The following is a 25,298-nucleotide window of genomic DNA, read 5'->3' as shown; positions in this document are numbered from 1 at the left end:
TGCACGTTCCCCACTCCGTGTTGTCCCTATTCCCTGGGGAATGCAGGGGCAGGGAGGCCCCTCTGGGTGTTTTTGGGGGTACAGAGTATAAATACAGGAGAGGTCATGCCACGGACGAGATGCAGAGATTGCACACGGTTATTGCATGCGCTGGGACCGGACGCGCCGAGGCCGCGGCCCTCGCTCGGAACCCCGCGGGACGCCCCCAGCTCCTGGAGCACCGAGCCCACCCCGGCTCCCCCCGGCTCCCCCGAGCCCACCCCGGCCCCTGGGTGGCCCCGAGCCCCCGGCAGCCCCCGCTGCCCTCCTGGCAGTCCCAGCCGTGTTATGTGAAGCGGTCGGAATTCATTTTGCGCAGTTTGGGCGGGAGGTTCCCCTCCATCCTGCCGCCGCCCCCCGAGAGCTTCTGCAGCTTGGGGGGCAGCTCTGCCACCGACTGGCTCATGGGATCCGACATCATCTTCGTGGTCTTAGAGCCCAGTTTCTCCTCGGAGTTGCCGGGCACCGAGCTGATGCGCTGGAGTTTCATGGGCAGGTCGCCCATGCTGTAGGCCTTCTCCGAGGTGGTGGAGCTCATCCTGAGCAGTTTTTTTGGGAAGTCGTCCCTCCCGGTGATTTTCTGCAGTTTTGAGGGCAGCTTTGTGCCCACCTCGTCGAGCCCATCCAGGCACTCCACGGAGTTGTTCCTCTCCTTGCTGTTGCTGACGGCGGGCGGGATCAGGGGCGAGGACATGAGGAGCATCTCCTCCTGCTCCTTCACACTGTAGGGCGGGGTGGGCACCTCGAAGGTGGCGTGGAACTGGGAATAATCCACCTTGAAGAACCCCTCCTCCAAGGAGATCACCGGGAAGAAGCGGTGGCCCCAGAGCACCTCGTCCTCCGTGTAGGATGTCCTGGCTTGGCACGTCATCCCTGCAAGGAGAAAGGAGGAAAAGCTTCCAGCAGTCCCAGGAAATTGGGGATGCACAGAAATCCTTCAGCAATTCCATTAAATGGATTTTGTGTGTTTAAATGTATTAAAAAAAAAGGATTAGCCTGCCCTTGTTTGGAGGAAATGATGCACCAGGAGAGATTTAGTTGGATATTAGGGAAAATTCCTTCATGGAAAGGGTTGTCCAAGGCAATGGTGGAGTCCCTATCCCTGGAGGGATTTCAAAGCCCTGTGGATGTGGCACCTCAGGAGGTGGGTCAGTGGCCTGATGGTTGGACTTGATGGCCTTAAAGGTCTTTTCCAACCCTAAGGATTCCATGATTTTAGCATTCTACAGCTGTTAAATTGCCATTCCCAAGGGGGAAAGAGCCAACACCAGCAGAAGGGGCAGAACTGAAGAATTCCCACCTACGTTTACAGACCCTTTCTGAAGGTGCTGCTGCTAAAGGGACATCAGGGCTACCTGAGAACCCTGGGACTGAAGCATCAGGAGCTGTAAGGGCAAATGAGACTTGTCAGATTCTAAAGTATTCCTAAGTCATTCCACATTTTCCTGATATCCATGAATGCACACAAAACCAGCCCCTCATCAGCACACTCCAACACATCAGCAAGTCCTACAAAATACATTTATTCCTCCCCAAAGGCCTCACCAGCAATCTGCTCCCACACCCATCGCTGCCAGGCTGGGATCCAGCTCCAAAAGATTAACAGGGAATAAAATCCATGACTAAGAGGCACAAAACATACTGCCCTTCCTCTTCCTCCCACCACGGAGAAAAGTCCCCTCAAGCATCAGACCTGGCCACCCTGGTGACCCCAGGGAATCAGAGGGAGATGATGCTCATGGATTGCTGGAGGCTTCCAGAAGAAATCCAGCTTTTTTTCATCATCATCATTATTATTATTTTTAACCACTCTCCGTAGAAATCTGCAAATAGATTTACGTTGCCATTTGCTCCTCACACAGCCAAGTGGAAATGTGACATTTGGATTTCAGGAAGCTCCATCCACCTCTGCAAACACATCCCCTGCCTGGCTCACCAGGAGCCAGGAGAAAAGGAAGGGAACTTGGGAAGGCACAGGAAAAACAACAGTGGGGCTGCAGCGGGGGGGAGTGGGATGGAATGTGACACACAGCCAGGAAAATTCCAGTTTATCCCACCTCATGCTGCTGCTGATGGAATCAGTGCTGGTCTTGCTGCTGATCACAAGACAAAACTGTTCCCCACTTTATCTCTTGGGAGGAAAATGTGAATCCAGGGGTTTTAGCACTGGATGCTGCTCCCACTGCCATGGAGGCCTCACATCTGCAGGAGCACAGCCAGAGCCACTCCACAGCCTCACCCAGGACACATTTTGTACTTCCCAGTGAATTTTAACCCAGAGCCCAGGTGCTCCGGTCTATGAAGTGGAGTGGAAGCAATCCTGTTCCTAAAGGGCTTAGGAAAAATCTGCAATTCTGAGAGAAATGGCAATTTGAGTGAGTTCCTCTTCCAGCTGTGCCCCTTGCTCTGCAGCTGCTCAGCAGCAGCTTCATCAGCACATCCCAGAACTTCCCCTCCTGAGCCTCAGCCCTGACTGGGACCTCCTCGGGGACTGAATGTGGGATTCCACATCTGTATCACTATCTACATCTGTATCCAAATCCACATCTGCATCCCCATCCACATCTGTATCACTATCCACATCTGCATCCAAATCCACATCTGTATCCCCATCCACATCTGAATCACTATCCACATCTGTATCCAAATCCACATCTGAATCCACATCCCTTTCTGCATCTCCAGACCCATCTGCATTCCCATCCCAGTTCCCATTCACACCTATTTCCATATCCACATCTACATTCCCATCCCTGCCAGCATTCCCATCCCATCCCCATCCTCATCCCCTTCTGTATCCACATCTCCAGACACAGATCCATCCACACTCACATCCCCATCCAAATTCCCGTTCAAATTCCCATCTCAATCTGCATCCACACCCCTATCAACATCTGCATCCCCATCCCCTTCTGTGTCAGCATCAGCATCCACATCCACATTCCCACCCCTTCTGCACCCACATCTCCAGACCCAGATCCACCTGCATTCCATTGCCATTGCCATTCCCACCCAAATTCCCATTCAAATTCCAATCCAAATCCCCATCCTCATCTGCACCAGCATTCCCATGTCCTGTCCCATGTGCATCCCCATTCCCATCCCAGGCAATCCCATGGCAATGTCCCAGGGCTATTTCCACCTCCTGCCCCATGGTCCTGCCTCTCCCAGCAGGCTTTCCAAGGAGGAATTCTGCACCCACTATTACCATGGAAAAATGATCAGCAGAATCTCAGGAAAATCAGCCACAGATTCTGTCTCATTCCCACATCAGCTCACTGGAGGGGAAAATATCTACAGGAATATAATTTGTCTTTCAGATCCATTTATCTCCTTCCCAACAAACCCAAGGGCACAAATTATTTAAGAGCCTCTCAGGGTGAAGAGCAGCAGCCAATATTCCCAATGTCCTTGGGAATACGTGTCAGCCAGCAGACAGTGCTGAGAGGCGCTACCACGGCCAGGACGAGAAATCAATTCCCAGCTTTTCTTCCAGCCCTGCTGCATTTTCCAGCTTTTCCTTTGTGTTCTGTTTTCTCAGCAACGCCTCAGCCCCAGCTCTGAGCTCTCACTGTTGTTCTGCTGTTCCACACTTGTATTCCAGCAACAACAGAACCCCACAATGCTTTGGCTGGGAAGGGATTTTAAAAACAAAACCATCCCATCCCTGCCATGGCAGAGACACCTCCACCGTCCCAGGGTGCTCCAAGCCCCATCCAGCCTGGCCTTGGGCACTGCCAGGGATCCAGGGGCAGCCCCAGCTGCTCTGGCAATCCCAGCCCAGCCAGGAATTCCCAGTTCCCAGTGTCCCATCCATCCCTGCCCTCTGGCACTGGGAGCCATTCCCTGGCTCCTGTCCCTCCATCCCTTGTCCCCAGCCCCTCTCAGCTCTCCTGGAGCCCCTCCAGGCCCTGCCAGGGGCTCTGAGCTCTGCCTGGAGCTTTCCCTTCTCCAGGGAACACTCACAGCTCTCCCAGAGCAGAGGGGCTCCATCCAACCCCAAATCCATGAACATTTCCACGTTTTCCCACAGACAGAGCAGGATCAGTTGTGCGCTCCCCACCTCTGCCAGCCCTTCCGATAACCACTCCAAGATTATTTTCCATGAATTTTCCTCATGGATGTCCCTCCCTCCTGGTTCCCAGTGTTCCATTCCTGCTGTTGGCATGGAAAGGTTTTCATTTTTTGAGCTTTTTCCCCTCAGGAGTTTCCCCTCAGCAGAACCCACGGCCTGCACTGCTCTGAGGCCTGCACCCCAACAACAGGCCTGCTCCCATCTCCCCAGGATTAATATCCATTTGCAGGATAAATTCCCAGCTCCAGCTTGGGAGTTGCCTGCAGTGGAATTATTTATTATGGAATTAAGCAGTGTTTGTCAAAGGAAAAGCCTTTGGAGCATTTTGTTCCCTGCTCCCAGCTCAGCCCCCCTCACTGAGGGCTCTGGGAACCAGCAAAGCTCTGCCTGCACACAAATCCCACCTGAGCAGGTACAACAGTTCCAGCAGAAACACCCCAAAATATCCAATAAATCCCTTCTCCATGTCTTCAAAACTAGGGAGTGCTTTTTGTGCATGTGGGGAACCCAGAGGAGCTGTGGCTGCCCCATCCCTAAAAGTGTCCAAGGCCACTTGGAGCAGCCTGGGATGGTGGAAGGTGTCCCAACCATCCAATTAAGGATCCTCCTTAATTTCCCTTCCAATCCAAGCCATTCCACGACTCTGTGACTCGCTGTCAGCCCAGCTCATTGCTGCTTTCCCAGATTAATGAGGGGGCAGATGGAGGCCAAAAAAAAAAAGCCGTAAATAAATGCTTTGACTAATTCCACCCTCTAATAATCCTCCAATTACTTCCAAATTTCCAAAGGGCCCAGATGGAGCTGGCTGTTTTCTAGAGCTCATCATAAATTGCCTTGAAAAGAATCCCAGCCCTGTTATTTATCCCATTTGATCCCCGAGCTTGGCCGCTGCCTGGGAAATCACAGATCTTAATCAGCTTTTAACAGCTTCCCCCTGGCCTGGGAGAGGCCTCAGAAGCAGTTCTGGCACCCAGAGGTTCCCTGGCTCTTTCTCTCTCCAAAGGAACGCCAGAAATGTCACCTTCAGCCATTGGAATGCAGTTAGCTGGACACAGGGACACACGGGTGTCCTTCCCAATGGGGAAAAGTTCATCCTTATCAGTGGAAAGGGGGAATTAAATTGGGAATTACAGCGATTCACAGCACGGGTACCAACGGCCACAAAAAGGGCATCTCTATGTCCTAGCACTGGGAGGAAAAGGCACCCCCAGCAGGAATTCCTGGCCAAAAGGCACAAATATTCTTCTTTTTGTCAGATTTTTACCTTTTTCCTTGGGAAGAGCTGCTGCCCTGCAGGTTAAAACCCCCAGAGCTGAGCCAGGGGCTCCTCCATGTGCACTCTGGGGGGATGATCTGCCTTAAACCTGCAGCTCACCTGTAAAACCTCCAAAATACCAGTGAAAAATTATTCACACAGCAAAGTCTGATGAATTTCTGATAACTGAGCTAATTCAGAACTGCAATTTAAGGCCCATGAAGGGAAGAGTAAAGCCTGATTGGGAGTTGATATAGAGACATACAACACTTGCCCTTTGCTCTTGCAGGACTGAGGGAGGATTTGCTGCTGCAGGGAAAAGGATTCCCACAGCAACCTCTCCTCTCCCAGGAGGGCAGGGGAATGATGGAATCTTGGGATGGTCTGGGTCAGAGGGGAAATCAAGGATCAGAAATCAGGATTCATCCCACCCCTCCCATGGCAGGGACACCATCCCAGGCTGCTCCAAGCCTCATCCAGCCTGGCCTGGGATGATCCCAGGGATGCAGGGGCAGCCACAGCTTCACCCCAAACACAGGGACAGCAGCTGGTTCATCCCATTTAGCTAAGGAAAACTGATAAATGGGATAACTGATAAACAGGATATCCTGATGTTCACATCTGCAACGGTGACAGATTGTTACCATAATATTTTCTGAAAAATCTTCCTTGCCCAGGATTTTTCTCCTGAGAAGCCTCAGAAAAGAAATGAAGAAACATAAACAAGAATTACCTGATTGCTTTGGAACGTGGTCTGGAGGTTGCTTACCAACAGGTGGATCTTTGATTGGTTCCATGTGAATTGTTCTTAATTAATGACCAGTCCCAGTCCAGCTGTGTCAGGACCCTGGTTAGTCACGAGTTTTTATTTTTCATTCCTTTCTAGCTTTCTGATGTGCCCTTTCTCTTTCTTTACTATAGTTTTAGTATAGCATTTCAATAGAATAGAATAGAATAGAATAGAATAGAATAGAATAGAATAGAATAGAATAGAATAGAATAGAATAGAATAGAATAGAATAGAATAGAATAGAATAGTAAATCAGCCTTCTGAGAACATGGAGTCAAATTCTCATCTCTCACCTCATCCTGGGGACCCTCTCACAACACAACAGATGGCTGAGATCTGCAATCAGCCAGAAAATGGGGACACCAACGGGGCTCAGCCCCCAAAACCAGGGGGGTTTCAGCTCCCAGGCTCTCCCTGTCCCCCTGAATTCTCCATGGCAGTTCAGCTGGCAGACTGGGAAGTGCACAGCCCGTTGGGAGGGCTCCTGAGCAGCACAGACAGCGTGGGGCTGCAGCCCCAGCACCTCCAGCTCCCTGGGAACAGCAGCAGCAGCAGCAGCTATTTCTGGCACTCACTTTTCCCCAGCACTGGCACAAGGCTGGTCCCTGATTACAGTGATGATGGCTTGGAGTGCTCCAGAATGTTCTGGCAGTCGTGGCCAGGGAGCTGGGAATGTTCCCATGGAGAGGGGAAGGCTCCAGGCAGAGCTCAGAGCCCCTGGCAGGGCCTGAAGGGCTCCAGGAGAGCTGAGAGGGACTGGGGACAAGGGATGGAGGGACAGGAGCCAGGGAATGGCTCCCAGTGCCAGAGGGCAGGTTTGGATGGGACACTGGGAATTGCTCAGCATCCTCCCTGAAAGGATGCTGAGCCAATTTTTTCATAAAAACCCACTTTGGTTAAAAAGAAAAAAATACAGCATTTCCTGAAATGGAAGGCACAAAATGTGTCCTAAAGGTACCAACCACAAAAATCCTTTATGAATCCATGAAAATACCACGGAATCCCAGGATTATCTGGGTGGGAAGATGATTAAAGACAATTAATTGCAACCCATGGGCAGGGACACCTTCCATTATCCCAAGCCCTGTCCAGCCTGGCCTTGGGCACTTCCAGGGATCCAGGGGCAGCCCTGGCTGCTCTGGGAATTTGAATCCCTGGGAATTCCAGCACACACAGATTTAACACAGGAAGTCTGTATGCAAAAGGGAGCCAAGATGATCCTGAACATCCCTTCCAACCCAAACCATTCCACCACCCCATGCTCCCGTGGCTCCAGACCACACTCCTGTCAGTCAGACATGATTTAACCCAAACACTTTATTTCTCCTCACCCTGGGGAGCAATCCAGGCTCCTGCCCTGCTCCTGAGTTCAGCCACGCTGTTTATCTCCATTCCATAAATACCTCCTGCGTTATTCCCACTGTCCTCACGGAGCATTCCTGACATTTAAACAGAGCCATGACGCCAAAGGTACGCTCCTTATCAGCCAGGCCTCTTCCAGGGGCACTTTTTAGTTCTCACACCCCCAGATTTCCCTGGCACCCTCAGCAGCTCATCCTGGTGTTTGCCAGCACCATCCCTAGCCCAAATGACAGCAGGTTTCCAAAATCCCATGGAAGCAAAGCACGTCCTGCTGCTGCTCCCACATCCAGGGATGCAACATGCTGCTGGCAGGTCGGGAACCTCCTTTTTTGGTACTAATAAAAGAGGGGGAAATGAAGATTTGGCAGCCTCCAGGGCTGCCCTTCTAGGCCTGGAACAGGGCTGTCCATCCCTTTGGAAAAGCAGAGGCAGGAGCGGTTATCTGGATCAGACATTCCCCGCAATAACACACATTCCACGCAATAATTAATCCTGGCTGAGAAATCTGCCCTGCTATTTTTAGCCTCTCCTGATTATATTTTGTTTTTAATCCCAACCCCAGGCTGCGCTCCCGCTCCCCGCGGCCGGGATGCGTCAGGGCCCAGCCCAGCCCCTGCAGCTCCTGCCTCGGAGCAGGCTCCGTGCCCAGAGCCATCTGCCACCCTCCCAGGCCTGCATCACTGCCTCCCACCCGCCTGGGATTGACTCAGCAGCGCCAGCAGGGCAGCACTTCCCTGCCTGCCCCACGCAGCTCCTGCTGGGAGCAAGGGCAGGGAGAGGGATGGGAGAGGGATGGGAATGGATCCCCTGTTCTTGGGTGGGGATAGTCCCAGGCATGGGGAACATTCCCGTGGATATTCCCAGCTGGGGACATGGATAAAAGCTGGAATTGCCCATCCATGCCCTGGAAAAATGCAATGCATGCTCTCCAGAGCTCCCACCAGCCCCAAGTATTCCCAGATTTTTCCTGACAGCATGGAAACATTCCTTATGCTGAACAGAGAATTCCAGACCGGTTTGGGTTGGAACAGAAATTAAGGATCATCCCATTCCACCCCTGCCATGGGCAAGGAACACCTTCCACTGTCCCAGGCAGCTCCAAGCCCCATCCAACCTGGCCTGGGACAATTCCAGGGATCCAGGGACAGTCACAGCTGCTCTGGGAAGCTGGGCCAGGAAAAAACTCCTTCATGGAAAGGGCTGTCCATCCCTGGAGGAATTCCAAAGCCCTGTGGATGTGGGGACATGGGGCAGTGGTGGTCTGGGCAGACTGGGAATGGTTGGACTCCATGGTCTCACAGGGATTTTCCTAAAAAAACCAAAAAAACTGGTTCTGCTTTTCATGGAATTTGGGTGCAGCTGGAAATGAGGGGATTCATTTGTAGCTCCATGTTGGGAATGGTGGGGAAGAGCCACTGGGAGAAAGGAATGTTTTGTTAAATCCCAGAGACTGGGAGGTCAGAGCAACACCTGAGGCAAGTCTGGGGATCAGTGAGAAAAGGGAAAAAAAAAAAGATATTTACAATAATTTCTGCTCTCCAGACGAGAACATTTGCATTGTGAGGCTGAGCCCAGCCCTCCCTCCCCTCTCACAGCCACTCCTCCAAACACCCACCCAGCCATATGGGCTCAGCACCAAAATAGAGCTTCCCTCTACAGCCCCAAAAACACCCCGAGGGATCCAGAGACGCCTTCCTGCATGGAAAATCCAGCTCTCCTGTGGAAAGGCACAATTTACTGGGGTGGACACGGGGCCACACAGGCAGAGCATTCCTGGGCTCCAGGATCTGGGGATGATCCCCAGAGGGACACCTGCTCCATGCCAGCATCCCTGCCTGCAGCCACCCCATGGAAAAAGGAGACTGATTGAAATAGAACACAAAGTCAGCAGCCGCTTTCTGAGCTGAAAATAATCTGTATCCACATCAGGGCTGGTACAGAGAGGGATCATGAGCCTCTGATTGTCCAGAAAAGGTGTGGAATCCCCATCCCTGGAAGTGTCCAGGGTTGATGGGGCTTGGAGCACCCTGGAACAGGGGAAGGTGCCCCCGCAGGGCGAGTTTAGGGCCCCTTCCCACCCAAACCAGTCTGGGATTCCATGGTTTACAGGAGGCAGCATGGAGCTGTGTTTGGGAATAACCTCTTAGGATTTAGTGCTGCTGGTTTAACACAGGGATTGATTTGTTGAGTCTCTTAAAACACTGAGCATTTTGAGGCCATCAATTCATGCCCAGAACTGCTTCCAACACAGCTGCTCCGTGATTCCTGCTCCTCTCCTGCAGCCTCAGCTTGGCCAAGGAATGCAAGGGGAGACCCTCCCAAATGCGTCATGGGAGAGGGAAAACAGCTGGAGCTGTGCCAGAGGGGCTGGGATGGATTTAGGGCAAGGCTCTTCCCCCAGAGGGTTTGGACAGCACTCCAGGGATGCCCAGGTGTGATTTTGGGGTGTCTGTGCAGGGCCAGGAGCTGCTCCATGATGCTGTGGGTCCCTTCCAGCTCTGACACTCCTCAATTCCATGCAAACGTCGCTCAGCATCCCCTCATATTTAAACCCAATATTTATAAATCAATATCCCCCAATATTTAAAACTCCTGGAGAACACAGGCTGCACTCCCACGCTCCCAGGGCTGGATGCAGGGGATGATCCCCAAAGGGGATCAGCAGCCCTGCCAACCCCAAATTCCTGTTCTGAGGATCCTTCTGTGCCCAGACAGCTGCTGGGGCTGTGTCTGAGCAGCTCTCCCAGTTCCTCACCTGCATCCATCTGTCTGGCACTGGGAACATCCCAGTTACCATCCCCAGCACCTCCCAGGCTGGAGCAGCTCCTGTCCTGCACCTCAGAGCTCTGCACAGCTGGAACAGCTCCTGTCCTGCACCTCAGCACAGCTGGAACAGCTCCTGTCCTGCACCTCAGAGCCGTGCACAGCTGGAACAGCTCCTGTCCTGCGCCTCAGAGCTCTGCACAGCTGGAACAGCTCCTGTCCTGCACCTCAGAGCCATGCACAGCTGGAACACCACATCTGTGAGCTAAACACGGATTGTGGCACACAGCTGGCACGAGGGGCTGGCAAACACTCCCTGCCTGGCACCAGGAGCACACAGACTCCCTGGAAAGGGAGGATCAGCGCTGTCAGCCCTGCCAGCTGGGATTTGGGGCTGCAAGAGGCTCTTCAGGAATCCACATGCTCCTTGCTGGGCCATAGATATACAAATATATGCAAATACCATGGGATGACAGACTCCCAGGGTGGGAGGACAGTAAATCCCATCCCATCCCATCCCTCCCTCTATCCCAGGTTGCTCCAGCCTGGCCTGGAGCATTCCCAGGGATGGGGCAGTTCCCCCTTCCCCTGCAGTGAGCAGAGATCTCACTGGGACCTATCCAAATTGGAAAACCTGGAAATCCTTTTCCCCTAGGAAAGAATTCCCCAACAGCACCTCCACACCCTCAGCAATTCCATGCTGGATTCTCCCCCTTGGCGACACATTCTCCTGCCCCTCCAGGTGACCCAGGTGCTCAGCATCTCCCAGCTGCTCCTCCCTCCTCAGCACCCTCACACCTCTCCCGAGGAGAGCCCACATCCCAGAACACCTGGGACAAGGATCCCCAAAACCCCACAGGCCCCACACCTGCTGCAGCAGAGGCAGAGGAGGCTCAGAGCGGGTGGATGCTGCTTCTTCCTTGCGGTTCAGATCCGAGGGTGGCACAGGGAGATCATTTCCTGCAGGAGGGAGGGAGGGAGGGAGACAATCCCGACCCCACCCTGCAGTCAGGGGGTTAATTAGGGCCCCCATCCCGGGGATGTGATGCCATCCAGCAGCTCATTATTCCCAGGAGGATCAATCTCGTTATTCCCAGGAGGATCAATCTGATCCCCAGTCAGGGGGGTTAATTAGGGCCCCCATCCCTGGGGATGTGATGTCATGCAGCAGCTCATTATTCCCAGGAGGATCAATCTGATCCCAAACCCATCCTGCATTAATTAGGGCCCCATCCCAGGGATGTGATGCCATCCAGCAGGCTCGTTATTCCCAGGAGGATCAATCTCGTTATTCCCAGGAGGATCAATGTGATCCCGACCCCAGCCCACAATCAGGGGGGTTAATTAGGGATGTGATACCATGCAGCAGGCTCGTTATTCCCAGGAGGATCAATCTGCCACATCCCAGCCCGAGCTGCACAAATACCCACATGCCTGCCGGGGGTTTCTAATTTTACATCCCAGCCTTGCCTGCCATGCCCATCATGCTGATTTAGCTCTCCCCAGGCTGGCTTTAAGGCCTCCAAGTCTGGAGCGTTTTTGCCATTTTAGGGAAAACAACGCCTTTTATTTCCTGCAGGTTTCAGAAGCGTTTGGTGTTTATGACACTGGCAGTTCTGGCTTGGGCTCTTTCCCTTTTCCCATCCCAGATCTCAGGGCACTGCTTTGCTTCCAGGAAAAATGCTGGTGGGCTGCAGAGGTGCTGCCACTCCTTCACAGGGTCCCAGCCTGGTTTGGGTGGGAAGGGACCTTAAATCCCATCCCATTGCAGCCCTGCCGTGGCAGGGACACCTCCCACTGTCCCAGGCTGCTCCAGCTGGCACTGGGCACTGCCAGGGATCCAGGGGCATCCATGGAATCACCTGTGCCAGGGCATCCCCACCTCCCAGCCAGGAATTCCCAATTCACAGTGTCCCATCCATCCCTGCCCTCTGAGCCATTCCCTGTGTCCTGTCATTTCCAGCTCTCCCGGAGCCCCTTTTCCTCTCTGGAAGTGTCCAAGACCAGGCTGGACAGCACTTGGAGCACCCTGGGATAGTGGGAAGGGTCGGGGATGCGCTGGGATGGGCTCTAAGGTCCCTTCCCACCCAACCCAGCCTGAAATTCTGTGGTTTACATTCTTAAAGCTCTCTGGGTAGCAGCCCCTGCTGCTCGTTTCCCCATCATTTTCCAACCCCATCCTTCCCAGGTGCCCAGCTTGGGATGAACAAGCCCCAAAGCAGGAAGCCACAGCCACCCCACCGCAGCATCCCAGCCCTCCCACAGCCCAAAGGGCATTCCAGAGGGAATTCCCTCGGCAGCAGCACCCCCAGAGCCCCCCAGGCCCACAGCACACCCGGCCCAGCCGCACCTCTCTGCTCGCAGGGCAGCAGCAGCGCTGGAAAGGGGGAGCCACTCCCTGAACATCATTAATTGCTTTGTTTGTGTTGCCGGGGTGCTCAGGCTGATCTGCTCAGCTCTAATGAGCCATTAACTCCCAATTAGGAGCCTCTCTCGGAGCACGGCTCTAATTCCAGGAGGTTCTGCTGATGAATTAATTACCAGGTGAGCTCGGCTGCTGCCTCCGAGCCCCGGCAGCCAGGGAATGGCATTCCCCAAACACTGCCCTGCAGACACCTTCCTGTGGGGGGACAGACACACGGACACCAACCCCAGCGTGGGCTGGGTGCGAAGGGATCCCCAATCCCATCCCATTGCACCCCTGCCACGGCAGGGACACCTCCCACCATGCCAGGCTGCTCCAGCCCGGCCCTGGGCACTGCCAGGGATCCAGGGGCAACCACAGCTTCCCTGGGAATTCTATGCCAGGGCTTCAGCATCCTCAGAGCCAGGAACCCCTTCCCAATATCCCACCTACAGTGCAAACCTGGGATGCTTCCACAGGCATCATGGACCAGGCCACAACTCCAGGCATGCAGCTTTTAAACTCATAACCTCTTCCAGCTAAAAAAAAAAGAAAATAAAAGGGGAAATCTCCTTTTTTTTTTTTTTTTTTTTTTTTTTTTCCTGGAAGAGGTCCTTGGCACAAAGCACTCCATGAATTTTTCCAAGTTTCCCATGAATTTTTCCTATTTTCCCAGCCCTGCCTGGGTCTGGCTGCTGAGCAGCAGCCAGAGGCAGGGAAATCGTGGGCAATATTAATCTAAACCCCTGCTCCTCCATCACACAGAGCTCTGAACACAGAGTCAGCAATGTTCCACTGGGGAAATCCCACCCCCAGCTCCCTGCCCCGGGAATTTGAAGTGTCTGCAGCACGAGGAGGAGCAGGAGAGGCTCCAGAGGGACACTGGGAATGGGCTCAGCACCACGGGAAAAATATGGGAAGAGTAATGCTGTGGGATAAAAAGGGAATAGGGATGGATCACTCACAGGGATGCTGGGCTGGGATTGCCAGAGCAGCTGGGGCTGCCCCTGGATCCCTGGCAGTGCCCAAGGCCAGGCTGGAGCAGCCTGGGACAGTGGGAGGTGTCCCTGCCATGGCAGGGGTGGCACTGGGTGGGGTTTAATGTCCCTTCCAGCCCAACCCGTTCCATTATTCCCTGATCTTTACTGCCCTTGCCCTCACAACATATTTTCAATTTAAACGTTATATTTCTACCAATCTAAACATTTTTATTCCCGGTTACACTGATCCCAAAAACATCCCAGAAGCCACAGCCAGCCCCACACGTGCCCAGTTCCAGCCCCTGTGGAGCCAAACCCGGGGCACAGAGAGCAGGAGGATGGAGAGACCCCAGCTCCTAAATCACAATCAGTGCTGCCTGTCCCGGGTTATTTATCCCGGAGCTGTGTCCTGGGGGAGGGCCTGCAGCCACAGATCAATATCTGAACGAGCAGAGCAAAGCTCAGCAGGAAAACTGCTGCTCCTGGCTCAGGCTCCATTCATCTCTGCACCTCGGGATTATCATTTTATCTAGCCAGACCTGTCCCACTGGAGCAGGAGGTGATTCCTGAGGGGGCTGCGGTGCCTGACTCACCCCAGAGCAGCTGTGGGACCTCTCAGCATCCCTGAGTCATCACTGCCACCAATCCCAGAACGTGGCATGGTCTTGGAATGTACCCTAAATCCCATCCCATCCACCCCTGGACACCTCCCACTGTCCCAGGCTGCTCCAACCCAGCCTAGGACACATCCAGGGGCAGCCCCAGCAGCTCTGGGAATGTGTGCCAGGGCCTCCCCTCCCTCCCAGGCAGGAATCCCTTCCCAATATCCCAGCTAAATCCCCCCCAGTCCTTCCGTTAAAAGCCATTCCCTCTTGTCCTTGTCAGCAGCGGCTCCTTGAATCATTGTCCCTCCTGACAAAGCCTGAGCAGAACGAATCCTTGTAGGCAATAAATGGAATAAATGCATAACAGCAGCAGGAATTCCAGCAGGAGGGGCAGGGCAGAGGCTCAGGGCAGATCCAGGAGCTGGGAAAGCACAGGGGGATTCCAGCCCAGGCTGCACCCACACAGGTGAGGGCTGACCCATTGTTTGTTTCTTTGTTGTTTTTTTTTTTTTTTTTATCCTGCCAGTGCTGAATGCAGGGGCAGCCACATCTTCCCTGGGCACCCTGTGCCAGGGCCTGCTCACCTTCCCAGGCAGGAATTCCCAGTTCCCAGTGTCCCACCCATGCCTGCCCTCTGGCTCTGGGAGCCATTCCCTGGCTCCTGTCCCTCCATCCCTTGTCCCCAGTCCCTCTCAGCTCTCCTGGAGCCCCTTCAGGCCCTGCCAGGGGCTCTGAGCTCTGCCTGGAGCCTTCCCTGCTCCAGGGAACATTCCCAGCTCTCCCAGCCTGGCTCCAGCCCTGCAGCAGCTCCTGGCTCCTCTGGGCTCTCTCCAGCAGCTCCAGGTCCCTGTGATGTGGGAGCCCAGGGCTGGGGCAGCTCTGCAGGTGAGGTCTCACCTGAGCCCAGGGGCAGAGGGGCAGAACTCCCCCTTTCCTGCAGGTCCCAGACTCCAGAGGCACCTGGACACCCTGACCCAGTGCCCTGCTCCTGGAGCCCCACCCCAGACTGGGTGTGAAATCCAGATTTGGGGTTCATCCCCAGCACTGCCAGCACTGAGCCTGCTCTGCTGAGAGCTCTGGGATTTGCTCAGGAGCTGCAGAGAGTCACTAAGGCTGGAAAACAAGGAGCCTGCAATAAATAATTGCAATTAGAGGAGGGAGCTGTTTGTTCCCAGCATCCCCAGAGCCTCTCCTGGTGCTGGAATGGCACAGACAGCTCCAAACCTTGGGAGCCCTGTCACCGAGGTCACTAATGGGCTTGGTTTGGGCTCCCAGATTCACTCAGGGCACAGCACATGATGATCTCCCCTGGCTGTCCCCAAGGGCAGCTCAGTGCTCAATGAAAAGGGGCAGCTGTGATGGTGCTCACAGGGGTCCCAGGATGAGGGAAGGGATGAGGATCTGACTCCATGTTTCACAAGGCTGATTGATTATTTTATGATATATATTATATTAAAACTATGCTAAAAGAATAGAAGGAAAGATTTCATCAGAAGGCTGGCTAAGAATAGAAAAAGAAAGAATGATAACAAAGGTTTGTGTCTCGGACAGACAGTCCAAGCCAGCTGACTGTGATTGGCCATTAATTAGAAACAACCAACATAAGCTAATCAAAGATCTACCTGTTGCATTCCACAGCAGCAGACAACCATTGTTTGCATTTTGTTCCTGAGGCCTCTCAGCTTCTCAGGAGAAAAATCTTAAGGAAAGGATTTTCCATAAAACATGTCTGTGACAGGCAGGCTCTGTCTCCATCCCCAGGAAGGATCAGCCAGGAGTGGGCAGAGCTGCAGCCCCTCACTCCCTCCTCCTGCCCCTGCTCCCCAAACCCCACAAAACCCCCCCAAAAAAACCCCCAAAACCCCCCAAACCCAGCCCGAGCACAGGGAAGGGAGGCAGGAGCAGCCCCCAGGCCTCCAGGCTCTCCCCAGCCCAAGCACAGCTTTCCCCTCCATGAATTCCCAATCCCTCCTGACGTTTTTGATGACTCTCCTGGAATGTCCCAGCATTTTACCCACGCCAGGCCTCTCCCCCTTCTCCTGCCAAGCACTTTTATCATCACTGAGCTCACAGCAGCCTCGGTGCAGCCTGGATTGTGTAACACACCAGGAGCTAAACCAGCGCCTTCCTCTTCAACCTCACCTCCAAATCACCCCAAGAACCAACAGCAGCCACAAAGCAAGGCCTGAACTACAACTGCTTTGTGTCACACGTAAACTGGGAGTGCCCAGCTGGGACAAACCTGGCTGCAAAGGGTCAGACTGGGAAAACAACGGGCTCTGCTCGCAGGGAACAGGGACAGGAGCAGAGGGAACGGCCTCAGGCTGGCCCAGGGCAGCTCAGGGGGGATTTTGGGGCAATTCCTGCAGGAAAAGGTGCTCAGGTGGAGCCCCCATCCCTGCAGGGATTTTCCTGTGTCCCTCACCCCACAGCACATCCCATGTCCCAGAGAATTCCAGGGGTTCCAAACCTGGAATTCCAGGAGAACTCAGGGGTTTGTGCCTTTCCAAAAGGAGACATTGAGCCTGGCTGCTCAGGGATTGCAACCTCTGCTCTGGGAAGGCCAGTTCAGCTGGAATTGTGGAATTCCAGAGGGGTTTAGGCTGGAAAAGCCTCTCAGAGCATCGAGTGCAACCATCCCCAGCACTGCCCAGTGTCCCCAGTGCCACATCCACAGGGCTGTGAAACCCCCTCAGAGATGGGGACTCTGCCAGGCCTAGACAGCCCTATCCATGATAAATGTTCCCAAATATCCAAGCCAAACCTCCCCTGGGGCAGCCTAAGGCCATTCCCAAGCCAGGATCCCTCAGGAGAGCGAGCCTGTGAGGAAGCTGCTGGGATATTCAATATTTAACATCTCCCCGTTGTGCAGAGCTGGAAATAAAGAATAACAAACAGCAGAGTATCCAGGCCAAGGAACAGGTATCCATGGAAAAGGCAGCTGGGCATTCCTGGAGCAGCACACCTGCCTGAGGCACGGACCTGCTGCAGGTTATTGAGACAATAAATAAATAAACAAACACTGAGGAGGGATCCGGGGGCTGCTGACAAAAACCTCTGGCAGCAGCACCCATAACTCACTGAGGGCAAATATCCAGGGAAAGCTGGGCTGCCAGAGCATCCAGGAGGGAAATAAGGAGTGGGCAGGAGCTGCTACAGAGAAAAAATGGCTCGGATTGCAATGCAGTGAGGGATTCAAGGACAGGGACACGAGGGAATGGCTTCAAATGGAAGGATTGAGGTTGGTTTAGGTGGGATATGGGGAAGGAATTCCTGCCTGGGCTGGCATTCCCAGAGCAGCTGTGGCTGCCCCTGGATCCCTGGCAGTGCCCAAGGCCAGGCTGGAGCAGCCTGGGACACTGGGAGATGTCCCTGCCCATGGAATAGGATGGGATTTGAGCCCTTCCATCCCAAACCATTCCAGGATCCTGTGAATCAGCACCACTCCAGCAGTGAGGGTTTTATCTGCCCATCAGTTTCTCCAGGAGGAGCAGTCTGGGGCTGTATTTAGCCAGCAGCATCCCCACATCCCAGCACTCCAGGACAAATTCCAGCCCTCTGCCTTCCCCTTTCCCACCCCACCACTCCCACTTTCCCCTCCAGGTGCAGCAGGAGCTGGAATATTCCCCTTTCCCTGCTCTACCCCCTGGCAGCAGGTGCAGAGCCACAGCAGAGATGGGGTTTTGGTGCTCCCAAATCATCACTGCAGCTCAGCCTGCCCCAGCAATGCCTGGAAAATGGGGCTCAAAATCATCACTGCAGCTCAGCCTGCCCCAGCAATGCCTGGAAAATGGGGCTCAAAATCATCATTGCAGCTCAGCCTGCCCCAGCAATGCCTGGAAAATGGGGCTCCACGGGGAGCCTGCTGCTCCAGAGGCTGTGGGAGCAGCAGCTCAGCACAGGGAGCTGCTCAAGCAGAAGGAATCCAGCCTGATCAGGCGTGAGCAGGGAATTTTGGCAGAGATCTCAGCGATTTCAGCTCAGTGCCTGCTCGCTGGGATCAGCTATGGGAGAGGGAAAAAGGGAGAGGGGAAAAGGGAGAGGGGAAGAAAGGGATAAAAAAAGGCAAGGGAAAAAAGGGAAGGGAGAAAGAGAAGGGAAGGGGAAAGGGGGAAAAGGAAAAAAGGCAAAAGGGAAAATGGCAAAAGGGAAAAAGGCAAAAGGAAAGGGAAAGGAAAAAGGGGAAGGGGAAAGGTAAGGGGAAAAGGGGAAAAAGGGAAAAAAGGGAAAAAAAGGGAAAAAAGGGAAAAGGGGGGGAAAGGGGGAAAAAAGGGGGGAAAAAGGGAAAAAAGGGGAAAAAAAGGGGAAAAAAAAGGGGAAAAAAAAGGGAAGTTCCTGCCCAGCTCCAGGTGAAAATCACTCCCAGTTCTCTCTCATGGTCAAAATCACTCCCAGTTTTCTCTCCTGGGCCTCCAAAGAGATCTCAGGGAGAAGAGGAGGGGGCAGGAAGGCCTGATGCAGGGAATGGGGATCTGGGGAATGGTGCCTCGGGCAGGAGGAGGGAGCGTTATCCAAGATAAAAGTTATGTAAGGGATGGATCCCAGAATCCCAGGCTGCTCTGGCTTGGGACAGACCCTAAATCCCAGCCCTGCCATGGCAGGGACACCTCCCTCTGTCCCAGGACACCTCCAGGGTGTGTTTTTATTTTTTAGGATTTTCTAAGCCTTCTGGTGTTTATATTTTTATAAGGAACTTTCTCACACACTTTATGTAGATAACTTATTGTTTTGCATTCTTTTATGGAGGAGGAGAAATGTGATGGACTGTTGGTTTGTCCAGCGTCACTGGAGAGGTGGCACTGCCACCCTCCAATCCACTGCCACTTTTGGAAATCTATAAAGGTCAGAGTCAGTAATTTAAAAGTCCCTTTTACCTTAAAAAGAGCAGCATGTCCATGGTGTGTTATTTCATGTCCTATACTGACATCAGGGATTTGTTGTTCCAAACTCTCCTCTCCCACCAGACACTTCCCTGCATTTCCCAGCACATTTCAGCTTTTCCTCAGCTTCAAAAATCCCTTTTTCCCCCTTTCCCAGCCCGGGAAAGGAAGCTGGAGCTGAAGGTGCCAATGCCAGGAAATCCCAGCTCTGCCAGGGCCAAACGTGTTTGTCCACACGACCAAAGAATATTGGATTTTCCACTGACAGATTTCCTATAACGGCAGCACTGGGAAAGGATCTGCGGGATGTTCGGCCCTGAGAGTTTTAAAGGAATATTTTACCATGCTCAGGCTCTGCTTAAAAATGTTTAAAATAAAATAAATGCAATTTCAAAGCTACTGCCAATATGTGAACTGCTGAGTCCTCTTTTCCTGTTGCCCTCCCATTCAACACATAAAAAAATCCAAAATCTGAATGGAAAGATTAAAAAACCCCCACAAATAATTTGACCTTTAAAGGTCCCTTCCAACCCAAACCATTCCACAATTCCCATATTTTATGTTCCACCTTTAAAGCTGCTGAATTTGTATTGAGGTTTCTCACTGGCCCTCAGAACAATGTCCAAAAAAATCCCATTTTAACTGGAATTATCAGAATCCTGGTAATTTTCAGATCTGTCCCAGCTCTTTGTTCCCTCAAGCTTCTGGATTCTGAGCTCACTCCATGGATCTCAGAGATCCCTTCCTGAATTCCAGTTTTTTCATGTTTTTAAAAGCAAAACCAGAGGAAAAGGCCTTTGATGCCATCCCTATTTCTTTAATTAAAAAGCCTGGCAGGCTCTGGAGTTCTTTAATCAGCAAATCACGGGAAGAGGCTTCCAAAATAAATCTAATGAGTTTGGAAAACGGATGCACAAGCCATTCCTGCAGGGTTTTGTTTGCTTCAGATTCCTATTAATGACTGATTTTTTTTCAGGAATTCTAGCAGCTTATCAATAAATTGCAGGATAACACAAAATTATAAAGGGTTACATAATCCCAAACAAACCCAGAGGCAAATCCCAGCAGGACAATCCAGGATGAAAGTCAAATTCTGCACAGGAACAGCACCAGGAAGCTCTGCTGGCAAAGGAGCTTCCACTTCTCCATCCCAACAACGGGAAAGGAGGACAAAAGGTTTGGGAAATAAACCCTTGGAATGTTCTTCCAATTCCAGGTTATCCTAATAATGGGGGAGGGGAAGAGGTATCCAAATATCCAAAATATAAGGGGGGGAAGAGAAATCCAGAATAAGCCAGAATGATCAGCATTGACCCTCAGGAATCGTCACCAGCTCCATTGGAGCATCTCCACTGGGAAAGGCCCCAAAAACTGGGAACAATCCAGTGCCAGAGTGGGGCTGCTCCACTCCTGGGGACTGGGAGGGACTCAGAGCACTCCCCAGGCAGGAATTTTAGCTCATGGAACCATGGAATGGTTTGGGTTGGAAAGACCTTAAATCCCATCCCATCCCCAACGCTTTCCACTGTCCCAGACTGCTCCAGCCTGGCCCTGGGCACTGCCAGGGATCCAAGGGTCCCTTCTGCCTTTCCCATGGGTGATCCCAGTGAGTCCCTTCCTTTTCCTTTTCCTTTTCCTTTTCCTTTTCCTTTTCCTTTTCCTTTTCCTTTTCCTTTCCCTTTCCTTTCCCTTTCCCTTTCCTTTCCTTTCCTTTCCTTTCCTTTCCTTTCCTTTCCTTTCCTTTCCTTTCCTTTCCTTTCCTTTCCTTTCCTTTCCTTTCCTTTCCTTTCCTTTCCTTTCCTTTCCTTTCCTTTCCTTTCCTTTCCTTTCCTTTCCTTTCCTTTCCTTTCCCTTCCCTTCTCCTTCCCCTTCTCTTTTTTCCTTTCCCTTTCCCCTTTTTCTTTCCCTTTCCTTTTCCTTTTCCCTGGATCGCACAGCTGCTCTGGGAATTCCAACCCAGCCCTCCCCACCCTCCCAGCCAGGAATTCTTTCCCAACATCCATCTAAATATTCCCTCTTTTAGTCAAAAACCATCCCAAGGCATCGCCTCCACAATCCTGGGCCGGGACCCCTCCTAAAAACTCCCAGAGGAGACCCTTCCCTAAAGCAGGGAGGAATTCAGGACGGATCAGGAGCTCCCAGGGAATTCAGGAAGGATCAGGAATGCCAGGAAGGGTCAGGAAGGCCTTCCAGGCCTTCATCCCAACTCCAGGGTCACATTCCCAGTACCACACTCAACCCCTCCAAACCCCCTGAATGAATCCCATTTTTCCATAGGATCCCATTATTCCCAATATTTAATGCCATTTATATCCAGGGATGTTGCCAGTGTTTGCTGGTGGATCACTGCACGTTCCCACGGGAAAACCTCTGCTTTTCCAGAGCTTTGGATGGGAGGGGAAATGCAGCATTTGCTGGGAAAAGCCTGAACTGAGAGGAGAATCTGGAATTCCTGCAGGGCTTAAACCCACAGAGGTGTCCCCTCTTCCCTAAAATCCTCAGCATCCCTGGATGAGCTCTCCCTTCCCTCAAACCCAGCCCTGCCCTCTCCTCCTCCTCCCTTTGCTCCCACTGGGAGATTTTCCCAGCCCTTTCATTCCTTCCTGTGTTATCCAGATCCAGCACATTTTGCTCTGTTTTGCCCAATTTTCAGCTCAGCTCCCAAAAGTAGGTCACAACATTTGGAACCTTATCCCAGTTAGGCTTTAAAGACCCAGAAATTCCCTTTTTTCCTTTTTTTTTTTTTTTGCCCATTCCCTGTATAATTTCCAGGTTAATAATATTTCCCAAAACAAAGCCAGGGTTTTAAATTCCAAGAGTTATTTACAAAAGAGCTTTTCTTCCCTCATTTTGTTTGGAATTAATTTTTTGAGGAATAAAAACAAGAAAGCTGCAAGGTCAGGCCTGCAAGTTTTCCAGGGAATTTTTAATGGAAATACCACAAAATATTTAGGGAAATATCAGGGAGTTTACAGGGAAATATCAAGGAAGTGCCAGGGGGATTTAGGGAAATGTCAGGGAGTTTATAGGGAAATGTCAGGGAGTTTATAGGGAAATATCAGGGAGCTTTTAGGGAAGTTCTGGGGGAACTTCCCCAGGAGTTCTGGGGAAATATCAGGAAGCCTTTATGAAAAGGGGTTTTTTAGGGAATATCAAGGAGTTTTTAGGGGAACACCAGAAGGTTTTTAAGGAAGTATCAGGAAATTTTTAGGGAAATATCAGGGAGGTTCAGGGGAAATATCAGGGAGGTTTTAGGGAAGTATCAGGGGGGTTTTACAGAAATATCAGGAATTTTTTAGAGAAATATCAGGAGTTTTTTAGGGAAGTATCAGGGAATCTTTATGACAATACCAAGGAGTTTTTAGAGGAATATCAAGGAGATTTTAACTTTTAGCGGAATACCAAGGAGATTTTAAGGAACTATCAAGGGGCTTGCAGGTAAAGATCAGGGGTTTTTAGGGAAGTATCTGTGGGGTTTTATGGAAATATCAGGGAGTTTTTAGAGGAATATCAAGGAGTTTTTAGGGAAGCACACAGAGGGTTCACCTTCCTTTCTCTGGGCTGTGCTCTCCTGCCTGGGGAATCAGGAGGAATATTGGGACCCCACAACATGGCCCCAAAATGCATCAAAGGTACCCTGAACACTCCCTGTGCCTGGCAGCAACTGGAAAATGCAGGAGCTCCACATCCCAGCCAGGAGCTCCACATTCCCAACACCATATCCCGGGAACACCAAAATCCATCTCCTTTGAGAGAGTCCCAAAATCCATCCCCTGGAGAGAGCCCCGAAATCCATCTCCTGGAGAGAGCCCCGAAATCCATCCCCTGGAAAGAGCCCCAAAATCCATCCCCTGGAGAGAGCAGCAGTGCCAAAATCCACACCCTTGGATAGAGCACCAAAATCCATCCCCTGGAGAGAGCCCTGAAATCCATCCTCTGGAGAGAGCCCCAGTGCCAAAATCCATCCCCCTAGAGAGCACAAAAATCCATCCTCCTGAAGAGAGCCCCAGTGCCAAAATCCATCTCCTTGGACAGCACAAAAATCCATCCCTCTGGAGAGAGAACCAAAATCTATCCCCCTGGACAGAGCACAAGTGCCAAAATTCATCACCCAGGGAGACCCAAAATCCATCCCCTTAGAGAGAGCACCAAAATCCATCCCCTGGAGAGAGCAGCAGCACCAAAATTCATGCCCTGGAGAGAGCCCCAGTGCCAACCTAACCCTAACCCATGCCCTGGAGAGAGCCCCAAAATTCATCTCCTTAGAGAGAACCCCAATGCCAAAATCCATCCCTCTTGAGAGAGACTCCAAATCCATCCCCTGGAGAGCACAAAAATCCATCCCCTTGGAGAAAGCACCAAAATTCATCCCCCTGAAGAGAGCAGCAGTGCCAAAATCCATCCCCCGGAGAGAGCCCAGCACCAAAACCTATCCCCTGGAGAGAGTACAAAAATCCATCCCCTGGGGAGCACCAAAATCCATCTCCTTGGATAGAGCACCAAAATCCATCTCCTTGGATAGAGCACCAAAATCCATCCCCTGGAGAGCACCAAAATCCATCTCCTTGGATAGAGCACCAAAATCCATCTCCTGGAGAGCACCAAAATCCATCTCCTTGGATAGAGCACCAAAATCCATCCCCTGGAGAGCACCAAAATCCATCCCCTGGAGAGCACCAAAATCCATCCCCTGGAGAGCACCAAAATCCATCTCCTTGGAGAGGCCCAAACCCCTAAGTCTCGGGACTTGGAGAGTCCCAGAACCCCTGTGCAGCAAACCCCAGCCCCAGCTGCCCCCCAGCTCCCCAGCCTTGCCCAGAGCCAGCGGAACCCCGAGCTGTGCGGGTCCAGCAGGGAGCTCCACCAGGCCGTTCCCACTCACCCGTGGTCTCCACGATGCCCTCGAGGATGACGACGATCTCGAACTGCTCCGTGTGCATGCTGCGCTGGGACAGGTCGTAGAAGGGGCTCTTGGAGTCGATGACGTGGCAGATGGTCAGCGGGGACACCAGGAAGAGCTGGTCAGCCCCCGTGCTGAAGCCCACGTCCAGCTCCAGCTGGTCCAGGGGCAGGAACTCTCCCTCCGGGGTCTGCCGGGACTGCGGGGCACAAGGAGGGGACACTGCAGCTCCTGGTGCCTGGGAGGGCCTGGAGCAGCCCGGGCCGGCAGATCCCTGCCCGAGGGACGGCACCGAGAGCCCTCCCTGACCATCCCGGGACTGGGGGATTTCAGCAGGGGCGATCGGGAGTCTGGGGACACGGCCAGCCCAGGGAAACGGGGGCAGCTTCGGCGGGGGGGAAGGAAATCGCGGAATCCCAGAAAGTTTGGGTTGGAAAAGCCCTCTGAGATCGGTTCCCAACCATTCCCAGCACTCGGGTCCTCAAGTGCCACATCCCAGGTTCTGCAATCCCCCCAGGAATGGGGCTCCATCCCAGGCTCTGCAATCCCCCCAGGAATGGGGCTCCCTTTTATTTTCCCTCCTTCCTTTTATCTTTGTTCCTTCTTTCATTTTCCCTTTCTCCTCTTCTTCTCTTTTTCTTTTATTCCTTTGTTTTGTCTTTTTTTTACCCTTTTCCCTTTTTATTTTCCCTTTCCTTTGGTTTTCTTTTTTCTTTGATTTTTCCTTTTATTTTCCTTTTTCCCCTTTTAAATTTTGTTTTTCCTCTTATTTTCCTTTGCCCTGCTTTTTTCATTTTACTTTTCCCTTTTATTTTGCTCTTCCCTCATTTTTTCCTTCTAATTACCCTTTTTTCCACTTTTTTTTTTCCCCCTTCCCTTTTTTTTCCCCAGAAGGCCTGGCCTGGCACTGCTTTCCTTCCAAGCACAAACCTTTCTTTTCCCATAATTCAGATCCAGGCAATTCTTTTGGAGCCACACTAAGTTTGAAGCTCCATCTTTTACAATTCCTCCTCTGGGACTTCCAGAGCCAAAAAAAAAGAGCAATTTTCAAATGCTGCACTGGAAATTACTCATTTTTGATCTTTTATAGCTTGAAATATATGAAATTATTTAAATATATTGATACAGAATGCAAATATATATTTTCACATTATTAAATACTTTAAAACAAACTGCATAAATTATATATTGGTAAATATAAATATTTATAATTGCATATTACATAAATCTATGGTATTACATTTT

At 52.0% G+C, this 25,298-nt stretch overlaps 1 protein-coding gene across 1 annotated transcript in view; it reads right to left on the bottom strand.

Annotated features, from left to right (window-relative positions):
* Positions 1–311: 311 nt before the first annotated feature.
* KCNJ3 (potassium inwardly rectifying channel subfamily J member 3) overlaps positions 312–25,298 on the bottom strand; it is a 29,384-nt gene continuing 4,397 nt past the window's right edge. The window contains exons 2-3 of the mRNA XM_058809568.1: positions 24,036–24,252; positions 312–912 (exon numbers count right to left, since the gene is read on the bottom strand). Coding sequence (XP_058665551.1) covers positions 326–912; positions 24,036–24,252 — 804 coding nt within the window. The 3' untranslated portion in view covers positions 312–325. The remainder of the gene's footprint in view (positions 913–24,035; positions 24,253–25,298) is intronic.

This window comes from Ammospiza caudacuta, chromosome 8 (genome assembly GCF_027887145.1).
Source record: "Ammospiza caudacuta isolate bAmmCau1 chromosome 8, bAmmCau1.pri, whole genome shotgun sequence".
Taxonomy (NCBI): Eukaryota; Metazoa; Chordata; class Aves; order Passeriformes; family Passerellidae; genus Ammospiza; species Ammospiza caudacuta.
Note: the sequence above shows the minus strand (reverse complement) of the source record. Positions and strands in the feature narration are given on the sequence as shown.